Here is a 12,710-nt window from a genome sequence, read left to right as displayed (position 1 = left end):
CTGTTTACTGCAGACGGCGATCTACCTCGCGTCGTTATGGTGAAGATGTCATAGTTGGATGGATGGACCGTCATGATGACGATGCCCGCCCTGGTGGCCTGTTGGACAAAATCAGTTTAGAACGTCAGTCAAAAATGGGTTGGTTTAGCAAGGCTACATCTGCATGAAGGAGATAAACATCACTGAAGTTAAATGTGTCATCAGCAGCAGGCATCATCATCAGTAGACATTTCGCCCGGAAATGCAATCCAATAGGCATTGGCAAGTGCTATTAGCAGTTAAGAGTAGGCGAGAACATATGGTGCCATTTATTGTCATGGAATGCCACTGACAGCTCTGCACAGAGGTCGGGGGTTTGCCTCGCATCGAGTCATGTCGTATAAAGAACAGCGGGTAGGTGGTTTGCATAGACTGCCCACAGGCGTCGCACCTATTACCTGGTGTATTGTAGGGCCAAAGTTGTTTCAAATGTTTCATGCTGGTTATGCTATATAACACTAATAACGACTGCAAAAGGTTTTGACAGTCATGTGAAAGACAAACCTAAAGGTATCGCTCTTTTGCACTAGCTTTTATATGGACACATACTGTAGTGTTTGCCAGACCATACAGTACCCCTGTGGTAATCCGTTGTTTATTGAAATAAAGGAATGAACGACGCAAAATTACTTCTGATTGCTCTCTAATGTGGCGGTAACTGTTTAGCCTGGTCAATTATTCAATAAACTCAGAAATACGAGTATATGTCATTCTCACTGTTGCCTTGGCATCATCCCAGGTCGAGCGGACTTCTGCAGCAGTGAGTTGAACATCTCCTGAAGCATGCTCATCTCAAGCCACATGTTGCAGTTGCGAGCAACGTAGGTGCCACAGTGTTCACGCCACTGGCAAAGCTGGAGCACACTCTGCTGTCCTTGCGCAGCCGGATGCTCCACTTTGGACGTCGGTTGGCCATGATGTCCAGCAAGGTTGAACCTTCTTGCTCAGTGTTTTTAAGTGCAAAAGTATTTTGTTTAATTGACTCGGCCGCTGATATTTGCAGATGTGTACGTTTTGCTACGTTTTCACATTTCATGTCAGCGATGCACCGTTTCTACATTTCACGCTAACAATCAACGACCCGTGGATGTAGATGTCAATGTAAACAAATGCACCGCTTCGGTTAATCTGACTCGCAAGGCTGCGCGCTAAGACTTATTCAATATGCGAAAGGTCTAAAGTATGTGTAAAAATTATACAGAGCGAGTTCCAACTGGTGAAATCAGCGACAACAAACTCTAAGGCAGCCGCGTCCGCAGACGGAACTCAGCACGCCTTTAACGGCCGCATTGCTGGCACGAGAGCGCGCTCAGGCTTGCTCATCCGGTGGTCGATGATTGCGACGTGGCTTCCAGGTACGACATTGCTTCCATGAAGAAGCCAGTCGCGATCGACGAAACGCGTAACCAATGCAGACTCAACATGCGTGCAGCTCCACAAATCGAAGGGCGAAAGCCCCGGCTCCCTTCCAAAGCGTTGCCAGCGGCATGCGACAGAGCGCAGCAAAGAAAAGTGAAAAAGTCGGATTAGAAACGAACGCATGCTGTAAACTACTTTTCCTTGGTGAGCTGAACATTTTCGGTCTAATCCTGAGCTTCGGAATAATTTGCTAGTAAATAAGTAAGCAAGTAAAAAAAGTAAGTAAGTAAAAAAGTAAGTAAAAATAAGCAAGTAAATCACAATTGGGGGCAGCATCAGCGTAGTTTCAAACGTGAACAATTCTGAAAATACTCGGGCATATCGTCCCGTTCCCAAGTTCACCTGTATTTGTTTATGCGATTTGAATTAAGACACCAAAACCTACACTAAAGACTACTGCTACATGCTTAAACAGAGGCTACATAGCAATTCCATGTACCTACCTCACCAGAAATTCGATTCGGTTATTTTCTGATCAGGTTTGTATTTATGCTGATGGTACAGTGGTTCCGAATTAAAATCTAGTTAAAGCCCATTGGCTAAACTTAGGCCCTCAAGTTAACAGTGCGTAATTGCGGGTCTGCGTATGAAACATCTTCAGCTAGCTTAATGTGAGCCTTGCAATCGGAGCGGATAAGAAGCACTCGTTTCTGTATCGGAATTCGTACTCCGCCGATTCATTACTTGGACTCGTGCTTTTGACACACACTGGCTCGCTTCACAAATGAGCAGCGTGCCACTGACAGGTTCCTATTTGAAATATTCAGTTCTTTGCAATTAATAAGGCGGGCCATGAAATGGCGTATATATTCTGGCTGGAATTGTTCCCTATGTAGCACGTGGGTCGATCTGTGCTTTTGAAACGAAACGCCGACTAGATGCATGCGCAACAGCACGAGAACGTTGTGGCGTTCAAAAGTTTAGATAATGTCCAGTCGTCTAGCTTATATGAACTCTGTTGTGTATTCGCTTGATGAAGAGCATTGGGATTGTATTATTTTTCGTACATAGCCAATATATGTATGTTTCTTTCAGTACTCGTCACCATATTACTAACCACGTAAAGCCCCCTTACATATTGATCCGATCAGCAGCCTGTTAGATACTGCAAATAAATAAAAAATTAAATACATAAATAAAACGGACTATAATTGGGCTATATCCTGCGTAAGCGGCGCTAGGAAGCAGGGTCTGTAAATTTCGCCCTTCCACTTTCCATAGCACTAACTTGGCATCGAACAGTATGCGAATTCCTGACAACTGAGGAAAACACGCGGGAAGCATTGATTTCTGCCTGAAGAAGTTGCCAGCCCACTCAATTTTTCTTTTCCTTTTTTTTTGTTAGTTCCAGAGCAGCGTGCTCACCGGAAGTGGCGATGATGGCGAGGATCTCCCCACCACGGACTTCGGAGAATCCCTCGATCTGAAGCAACCTGGTGCGCGAGCCACCGAGCAGCCGCTGACCCAGACTGGAGAGGTTCAGCTCGAACGCCAGGTCTCGAACTCGCGTCAGCGAGTCCAGTTTCACTGTCACGATGACGTGGCCATTCGCACCGTTGCTGAAAAGTACGACAAGCGCTTGGTTCCGCACACACAAAAATAAAGTCTGAAAACACCGCAGGCCAAAAGGCCAGAAGACGACGACGATGGCGACGTTTAACGCCCATGACGTGCAAGATGTCTTACACTTCACGTACCACGACTCGAACTAATAAGTGTTTCCGGGGTACGTCCTGGGTAGCTTGAGGTGAGTTACGGGCGGGTCTTCGAAATAGAGCACCGATAGCACGGCGGCTTACCGAGTTATCTAGTTGGTGAAGGGGGGAGGGGATGACAAGGAGTGGAATGTTGGTCGAGTGCATGACTAGCTGAAATAACGAAAAACCCACGTACGACTGCAAAATTTGCCGGAGACTTTCGCGGTGGCGTATGTTAGTCGCCTACTGTTGTTCAATAAGCGAAGAGCTTCGTTCAGGATCCTTTTTAACCCTGCAATGCATAACTCAATGCAATGATTACTGCGCCGTTCGAGACTGAATTTCAAATTTCTGCACGTGAAACAGAAGTAGCGACATATATTGCAGCGGAGTTTCACACGTGAACAGCTTAGGAAAGCAACTACTAGCTGCAGTGCTCGTTATGTTTGCTGAAGCTATCTTCAGTATAACTTTGCGCTCCATGGCGAGAAATCAAGTTGTACTTATTTCGTGTAAAGCGCTGTTTGGGCATTGCAGTGTTTAGTGCGCCCAAATACGTTTGGTGTCGGTGTTGTTGGATGCTCTGAACAGCGAACTCGTCGAAGTAAGTACTTGAAAAACTGCAGCAATGGATAGCGAAGCCTGAAAGGACACCACACCACGCTACTGCAAAATTTGGAGTTCGTCTGGGAGGCATACCGCAGGTTGAGTAGAATAGAAGACGTCTGGATAATTTATCACTCTGAACTGGCGCCTGTGTTGTGTAGCAGGCAAACTTACGCGTGACATTAGGATGTTAAGCAATCGCCGTATAAGAACGAAAAAGCTTGTTGAGCATCGGAAGTACTTTCGAGCTGTTCTGTAGTTTTTCGCGTACTTGTGTCTCGCGTTCCACAATCCTCGCGAACAGCCATGCTTATTAGCCGGAGGCAGAGTTTCTCACTATAACACCTAGAGGGTGATCTGGCGCCACCGTCTATGGGAGTTTCTTAAAGGGGCACCGTGCCGTCATGGGAATGACGGTATATGTGTCTGCGAGGCTGGTGTTGGCTGGTGTTGTAAGAGGCTTCGTCTAAAACGTGGATATGGCTACGCAAATAACGCGTTCTCCAAGTAAAATCTTCATAAAATGTTTCCATTCACGCATATTACATCTGTACTCTCCCACGATGCATGACCAAGCGAAGAAAAGCAAGAACAGACGACCAACTGTTTCCAAGCGAGCGCGAACCTTGTCGTCTGTCCTCCAACTTTAGCGGCCCGCTGATACTTTTTACGGAACATGTAGTCGTACGCACAATAAGAAGTTCTCATAGTTAAACAAGACATGTTTTCGCGTAATAAGCTAAAACAGCTTTTCACGTGCTGTTCTAGTAGAAAATGAATCATTGTGACAGACGGAACGGTACTTGCCAAGCGCATCTTCAAAGTGTCCTGCCTCTACGAGAACGATGCCAATCTGAATCCACCATATACCGGCATTCCCATGCATACCACAGCGCAGCAGCGCCAGATTTCCCTCTAGGTTATGTAGTGAGAAACTCTATGGCCGGAGGCTTCCGTTAAGCTGTTCCAAACGTACCTCTAGAATGGGTTTCGTTTTCTCGCACAGATACAGCCTTCTGGGTTTTACGATCTCCAGGACTTCGGAATTGCCACTAAGAATTTGTGATAGTGTTTGTTTTCCCCTGCCAGCGTTACTTTCTACTCCCGGCACCTGTCGTCCTAGTAATGAATTCGATGTCATATTTGTGAGAAATTTGCACTTTCGGCGTCATGTGCGCGCATGTATACGGCGTAAATTAAGGTGAGAATGTTCGGTTTTTGATCGTGCCTCAATTTTGTTTTTAAAGGGCCGGAGGAATGCTTTTTGCTGGTGTACGAATGGTTAAGAGCTTCGAAATAAAGTTACGGTGTGTGGAATTAACGCCCGTGCGTGTCTGGTCTCTCTTCGCTAGCATTTTCTTTCAGCGTGGACAAGCGTCCGAGTGTCGCCAGTCAATCGACAACTAATTCTGTTAAAGGGGGACGTGGGTCTTCTCATAAAAGGAATTGAACAGCTTGCTATAACCGCTCCTCGCAGTGCTACTAAACCGGGTCAAGGATTCAAATAACTACAGCGTGTTCAGTGACGCCGAATACAGTTCCGCTACGCTGCTGCAAAGTGTACGCAGAGTGTAGCGTAATGCGCACATGAGCACGCGGATAGAGCATGTGGTATGTTGTCGGCAGAACGAACTGTGTGGCCAGCTAGACAGCAATAGCGGCCCAGCTGGCCAAGCAACTGGCCGACAAATAAACAGGGTTCGATGTGCCGTTCCGGTAGCCGAGCGGCTTGAGTGTTGAACTCGTATCCTTCAGGACGGTGGTTCGACTCCCGGTGCCTGCATCGTTGAAAAAAAAAAAAGGCAGCGATGCGGACGCCGGGGCTCGAAGTGCCATCCATGAAGGTTCGAGGTGGACCATGAAGGCTGGGTCTCGGACCCCAGAGGACCTCCTGCATCGTAGTACCACCGTACGCATGGCCAGTGCGCGGATTGAAGGCGGTGCGGATGTCGGCACTATGACGCAGGTGACCCCCTGGGAGTCACGGTGCCGTACAACTGGGTGCCGGAACTCCAAGTGCCGGAACTGGGAGTTCCGGCACCCAGCTGTACTCTCGGCCGCCGGAATGTGGCGGATAAGAGGGAGTTTTGTGTCATGGTGCACACTATTTCCTCTCGCTATCCCCCGGGTATCCTAAGAGGGTGGATACCTGTTGCTTTTGTGGGAAGTGCGAAGCGCACCCCACGGAGTACAACAGAAGAATAACACCCGTAGAGGAAACCCACCTGTAAGAGACCCCCCCCCCCAATAGAGAAAACCGACCCGGCCCACCTTTAAGAGACCTAACCCCACCCCCTAGAGAAAGCGCCGACCCGGCCCGACCGAACCCCCTCCCAGAGAAAGCCGACCCGGCCCCCACTTCTAAGGGAACCCCTGCTTCGCTCTTTTGCCGCGAGAGGAGCCCACCTCTATAGAGATCACGCGGCAAAAAAGGTCGGCTCCTCTCGCGGCAAAAGAGCGAAGCAGGGGTTCTCTTTGAAGTGGGGGCCGGGTCGGCTTTCTCTAGGGGGGGGGGGGGGGTTCGGTCGGGCCGGGTCGGCGCTTTCTCTAGGGGGTGGGGTTAGGTCTCTTAAAGGGGGGGGTCTCTTACAGGTGGGTTTCCTCTAGGGGTGTTATTCTTCTGTTGTACTCCGTGGGGTGCGCTTCGCACTTCCCACAAAAGCAACAGGTATCCACCCTCTTAGGATACCCGGGGGATAGCGAGAGGAAATAGTGTGCACCATGACACAAAACTCCCTCTTATCCGCCACATTCCGGCGGCCGAGAGTACAGCTGGGTGCCGGAACTCCCAGTTCCGGCACTTGGAGTTCCGGCACCCAGTTGTACGGCACCGTGACTCCCAGGGGGTCACCTGCGTCATAGTGCCGACATCCGCACCGCCTTCAATCCGCGCACTGGCCATGCGTACGGTAGTACTACGATGCAGGAGGTCCTCTGGGGTCCGAGACCCAGCCTTCATGGTCCACCTCGAACCTTCATGGATGGCACTTCGAGCCCCGGCGTCCGCATCGCTGCCTTTTTTTTTTTTTTCAACGATGCAGGCACCGGGAGTCGAACCACCGTCCTGAAGGATACGAGTTCAACACTCAAGCCGCTCGGCTACCGGAACGGCACATCGAACCCTGTTTATTTGTCGACCAGTAGCTTGGCCAGCTGGGCCGCTGTCGCGGCCTACGCTCACATAGTCCGTTCTGCCGACGAGATAACGCATGCTCTATCCGCGTGCTGGCAGCCGCTCATGCGCACCGGCCGCGGTCAGTCACGTTGGCTGCGCTGCGATGCTAGACTCTGCGTCCACATTGCAGTGGCTGAGACTAACAGCGCCGTGCCTGGAATGCAGCCGAACCATTATACACGCTTGAATTATGTTGCAATTTGTGATCCGGTTTGGTACACTCCACAAACAATTGCACCTATTGCGGTGTATGTTTGCCACACAAGAATTACCATCATTTGTATTTCCCGCATTTGTTTTCTTTAGCGCTGCGAGCCCAGTACTTGCAAGTTACGAACTGCATGCGCGTTGTCAGCCTGCCAGAGCGTTCTGGACTGGAAAGTAACGAGGGCAGCGTTTTCAAGAAAAGGAAACGCAACCAAGGCCGATGATGATTATTATTGTGTGCAAAATATACACACCAAAGGGTGCAAGTGTTCCTACATTGAAGTGCTGTGACATGCTGCCATGTTCGGTGATAAGAAGGTGTTAGAACAGGTATCCCTTTGACAGAACAATTCATTTGTTTGCCCTCTCCGCTTGGCTGGTGCCATTTTGTCCACGCTTAAAGAAAACTCCACACGGCAACGTAAATATGAACGTGCTATTTTGTAGGTAGTGAACGGGTCCTTCGTATGAGATACTATTCGTGAGGAAAACGAAGTGAGAATGGACACGCACGGCCTTCATTCAACGAAATTTTATTTCCAAGCTCTTAAATATATCGTTTGGACACACGCACACACATAAAGTGAAGAGGAGGCCGCCTATAAGCAAACGAATCTTCTCACCCTTTAGTTTATGCAGTGCACATGCGCACACGACGCAGTGAGTACGAAAATACGTTATGGATGTGATTTTGAGTCACGTACGTCGAAATCAACAATGGCACGGAAATCTAAACACTTTCAGAACGTCTTAGCGGTGACTCGTAAATCGTGAAGAGCGTCCGTAAGAGCATAAAGACGGTAGCTGCACGAGGGAAGGAAGCAGCGATTCTAGAGGCAGAAACTTCAAACAGCATTAACAAAGCGTTGGGCTAATCACCACGCACACCTGTTCTTACCAAGAGGGTGGAGCACCCAAAAGAAAAGCACGCGATAAAACCACAAGACAGCCCGAAAGTACATGCAATGCAATTCGTGCATTCGAGTGGCTGAACCTTCAGGGGGCCAAGACCTCGTCAGGCTTTCTCGCCTTTAGTCTGCCTCCCGCAGGGAAATTTTGTGTACTTCCTGCAAGACAAGCATGTTTGATTGACTGACTGACTGACTATTACACGGCTATTGCACATACGCCAGTTGGGAGCAGCACGCTCATAAGGCATCCCTCATTTTCTCTAACGTACCCATCCTGTGCCATGTGAAGACTCACTGTAAATACTGCAGTGGAAGTCACGTGTCTCACTCCAGGCTTCGTTGTCCATGGCTGGTGCTTTCAGACACCTACTTTGACGAGTTTGCTGTTCAAAGCACCAACCACTGAAACGAACAGTACTTGGGAGTACTTAAACCTGCAATTCTCAAAAACTGTTCTACATTCGTCGAACTTTGGTTTCACGCTATGTAGTGCAAACTTGTACTAAAGATAGTAGAATTTGTGAGTAAAGATAATTAGCGCTGTAGTTGGTAATTACATTCCTGAGCTATTCAAAACCGAAACTTGGCTTCCACGAATATAGCTTATAACGTTTTACCTGCACAAATTTGAATTTAGAAGCCGCAAACGGCGCAGTATACAGAAGGTGCGTTATGTATCACAGGTTTAAAATGGTCCTGAACCACCTTGGTGGGTTTGCAAAAAACACAGCAGGCGAATAGCATGCGCTGCTGTGAACATCGCCAAGCTTTGCAGTCGTACGTGGTTTTCCGTTCAGATTATCATGCATTCCACCAACATTCCACTCCTTGTCGTTCCTCTCCCTCTACCCACTGTATAACTCTGTAAGCCGCCCTGTTATCGGTGCTCTACTTCGATGACCCACCCCAAACTCTGCTCAGCCTAGTCAGGACCTACCCCGCAGACACTTATTAGTTCGAGCCGTGGTGCGTGAAGTGTGAGCGATCTTGCACGTCATGGGCGTTACACGTCGTCGGCATCGTCGTAGTCGTCCTCTTCTGGGCTTCTGGACAGCGGTGTTTTCAAACTTTATTTTTGTGTGCGGAGCCACGCGTTTGTCGTAATTTTCAGCAACGGTGCGAATGGCCACGTCGTCGTGACAGTGAATGTGGCTGCTGTGACGCAGGTTCGAGTCCTGGCGTTCGAGCTGAACCTCTCCAGACTGGTTCAGCGACAGTTCGGTGGCCCGCGCATCAGGTTGCTCCAAATCGAGGGATTCTCCGAAGTTCGTGGTGTGGATATGTTCGCCATCATCGCCACTTCCGGTGAGCCACGCTGCTCTGGAACTGTAACAAAAAAGAAAAGAAAAATGGAGAGGGCTGGAAACTCCTTCAGGCAGAAATAAATGCTTGCTTCGCGTTTTCCTCAATTATCAGCAATTTGCATACTGCTCGACTGACAGTCGGTGCTGCGGAGAGCGAGAAGAAATTTACGGACCCCGCTTCCTAGCGCAGCTAAAGTCGCATCTAACCTCAGTATAATTGACGAATTTATTTCTCGTCTTTCCTTTCTTTCTATATTTATTTATTTATTTACAGTACCTTACAGGCTCCTCATCGGAGTGATGTGTAAGGGGCCATTACATTGTTAATGAGAAGGTATGGCGAAAGGTACAGAAAAAAGATAACATAATACACAATGGGCGGTAAAAAGCCAAGTGATACTCAAACCACAACGCATCACAACACGCGAAAAATAAGCAAGAACGTCCCCTAGGCTGTCTACGAAAAAAAAGATAATTATAATCAGAATGCTCATCGTCAAGCAAGGATGCAAATAGAACAGTGCGTATCAACTAGACTAGACATTATAAAAACCTTCGAACGCTGCAACCCACGTGCTCCACGCCGGACAATTCTAGCATGGAAAGACAGGCCATTTTATTGCCCGACTTATTAACGGACAACTCGAAATATTTCATATATTTCCCTGTCAATGGCATACTTGTGCTTTGTCAAGGCAGCCGAAGTGTGTCAAAAGCATGAGTACAAGTAATGAATCGGCACAGTATGTAAATTGTGATACAGAGACGAGTGCTTGTTGTCTGCTCCAATCACAAGACACACATCAAGCTAGTTCAATGAAACGTTTCCTAGCCAGTGCAATAAATCCATAAAATTAGCATGAAGACCCAATTTTTACTACTGTGCAACGCTTCACATCTGAATCATTGCACCATCAGCATAAATAGAAACCGAGACACAATATAACCGATTGCCATGCCTGTTAAGGTAATTATGGAATCTAATTACTACGCAGTCAGTTTTAAACATGGATTAGTAGTACCTAGTGTACGTTTCGGACTCTTATGAAAAACACATTTACAAATGCAGGTGAACTTGGAAACGGAACAATGTTTGAATAATTTCAGGATTGTTCTCGTTTGGATTTGCGCTGATGCTGCCCCCAATTGTGCTTTATTAAGCTCGCTATTAGCAAATTATTCCCATGCTCATGATTCGACCGAGAATGTCCAGCCTACGAAAGAAAAGCAGTTTACATCATTCTTTCGTTACTAATCCACCTTTCTCAGTTTTATGGGCTGCACTCTGTTCCATGCCGCTGGAAACTTTTTGGAAGGGAGCCGGGGCTTAAACCCGTTGATTTGTGCACCTGCACCCATGTTGAATGTGCGTCGGTTACGCGTTTCGTCGATCGCGGCTGGCATCTTTGTTTTAGCAATGCCGTACCTGGAAGCTGCGTTGCACCCACCGACCACTGGATGAGCAAGCCTGAGCGCTCGGTTGTGCCAGCAGTGCGGCCATTAAAGGCGCACCGAGCTCTGTCCGCGAACGCGGCTGCCTTGGAGTTTGTTGTCGCTGATTTCCGCACTTGAAACTCGCTCTTTGTATCACTTTTGTACATACTTAAGGCATTTTGCATTTCCAATAAGTCTTAGCGCGCAGCCTTGCGTGTCGGATTAACCAAAGTGGTGCATTTGTTTGCATCCACATCTACATCCAGAGATCGTTAATTGTTAGCTTCAAATATCCTGGAAACGGCGCATCGCTGGCATAAAATATTGTCAAAAGGTAGCAAAAGATACATATCTGCAAATATGAGTGGCCGAGACACATAAACAATATATTTTTGCACTTCAGGATGCAGGGTAAGAAGGTTCGACCCTGCTGGACATCCTGGCCAACCAACATCCAAAGTGGAGCAGCCGGCTGCACGATGACAACAGAGTGTTCATGTCACCGGCAAGGCTGGAGCACTGTGTCGCCTACGTTGCTCGCAAATGGCACATGTGGCCCGACATAAGCGTACTGCAAGGGATGTTATTCACCTCGCTGCTACGGAAGTCAGGTCGACCTGGGATAATGCAGAGGCAACAGTGAGAATGACATATACTCGTCTTTCTGAGTTTATTGACTATTTGACCAGGTTAAACAGTTACAGCCACGTTAAACTGCAATCAGGAGTAATTTCGTACCGTTCATTCCTTTATTTCAATAAAAAATCGATTACCACAGGGTTACTATAAACTGACAAATACTATAGCATGGGTCCACATAAAGGGAAGTGCAAAATAGCGTCGCCTTAGGTTTGTCTTTCACATGAGTGTCATAAACTTCTGCAGTCGTCATTAGTGTTCTATAGCATAACCAGCATGAAACATGTGAAACCACCTTGCCCCTACCATACCAGGCAATAGGTGCGACGCCTTTGGGCAGTCTATGCAAACCAGCTATCCGCTGCACTCCATACGACATGACTCGATGCGAGGCAAACCTCCGACCTTTGGGCGAAAATGTATGTGGCATTCAATGAGATTAAATGGCACCATATGTTGTCGTCTACTCCTAACTGCTAAAAGCACTTTCCACAGCCTTATGCATTGCATTTCTGGGCGCAATGTTACCTACTGATGAAGCCTGCTGCTAATAACACATTTAACTTCAGTGATGTTTATATCGGTCAAGCAGCCACGTTTCGTTTGTTAATGCAGATATGGTATTGCTAGAACAGCCGATTTCTGTCTTGAACATCCTAGGCGGCTTCATGCTCATCAAGTATGTGCGACAGGCCGCCAGGACGCGAATCGTCATCATGACCATCCACCAACCCACCTATGATATCTTTACCATGATGACACGAGGTAGGTCGCCGTGTGCAGTAAGCCGTGTTGAATGTCTGGAGTGTGCGATAACGGGAGAGTGAGGTAATATACTGCCAACTGTGCTGGTGAATGGGCAAAGAAAGTTGAGTGCATCACAGGCTGCGGCAACGAATAAAGCAATTATATGCAGTTGGACGACTTTTATAGAAAGACTTCATGTCATTAGCCTTCTCTGTCTGTTAACTAATCTCTCGCAGAACAGCGGATACCCGAGTATGGATAGTCAGTGACTCGATCTGCTTTTGTTACCTCGATGCGCCAGATCTCGTGTAAATACGAAGTCTTCGCTCAATGTCAATATTACTTTTGTTTGTCATGTCATGTTTGCCAGCAAAGTTTTCTCGTAGACGTCATTTTAGGCTTGTCTTGCAGCACACGCAAGGCAAACAGTATATTTACATTGCGTGTAGTATTACAACCAGTACTAATTGCGAACTGTAGTTCCGTGACGCAAGCAGCCAAGAATATTTGGATGGGTACTAAGTGTTCACCT

The 12,710-nt window shown here is 47.7% G+C and overlaps 1 protein-coding gene and 1 long non-coding RNA gene across 8 annotated transcripts in view; one reads left to right on the top strand and one right to left on the bottom strand.

The window, feature by feature from the left end:
* LOC142559826 (uncharacterized) overlaps positions 1-12,710 on the top strand; it is a 234,727-nt gene that overhangs the window by 39,518 nt on the left and 182,499 nt on the right. The gene's annotated exons all lie outside the window — the stretch shown is intronic.
* LOC142559806 (uncharacterized) overlaps positions 7,246-12,710 on the bottom strand; it is a 99,604-nt gene continuing 94,139 nt past the window's right edge. For 4 of the 7 annotated variants that reach the window (XM_075671467.1, XM_075671469.1, XM_075671468.1 and 1 more), the window contains one exon: positions 7,246-9,380. In XM_075671467.1, coding sequence (XP_075527582.1) covers positions 8,981-9,380 — 400 coding nt within the window. In that variant the 3' untranslated portion in view covers positions 7,246-8,980. The remainder of the gene's footprint in view (positions 9,381-12,710) is intronic. The other 3 variants (XM_075671471.1, XM_075671472.1, XM_075671473.1) reach the window with 1 other exon arrangement.

This window comes from Dermacentor variabilis, chromosome 10 (assembly GCF_050947875.1).
Source record: "Dermacentor variabilis isolate Ectoservices chromosome 10, ASM5094787v1, whole genome shotgun sequence".
Classification (NCBI taxonomy): domain Eukaryota; kingdom Metazoa; phylum Arthropoda; class Arachnida; order Ixodida; family Ixodidae; genus Dermacentor; species Dermacentor variabilis.
This window is presented reverse-complemented; position numbering and strand designations above follow the sequence as displayed.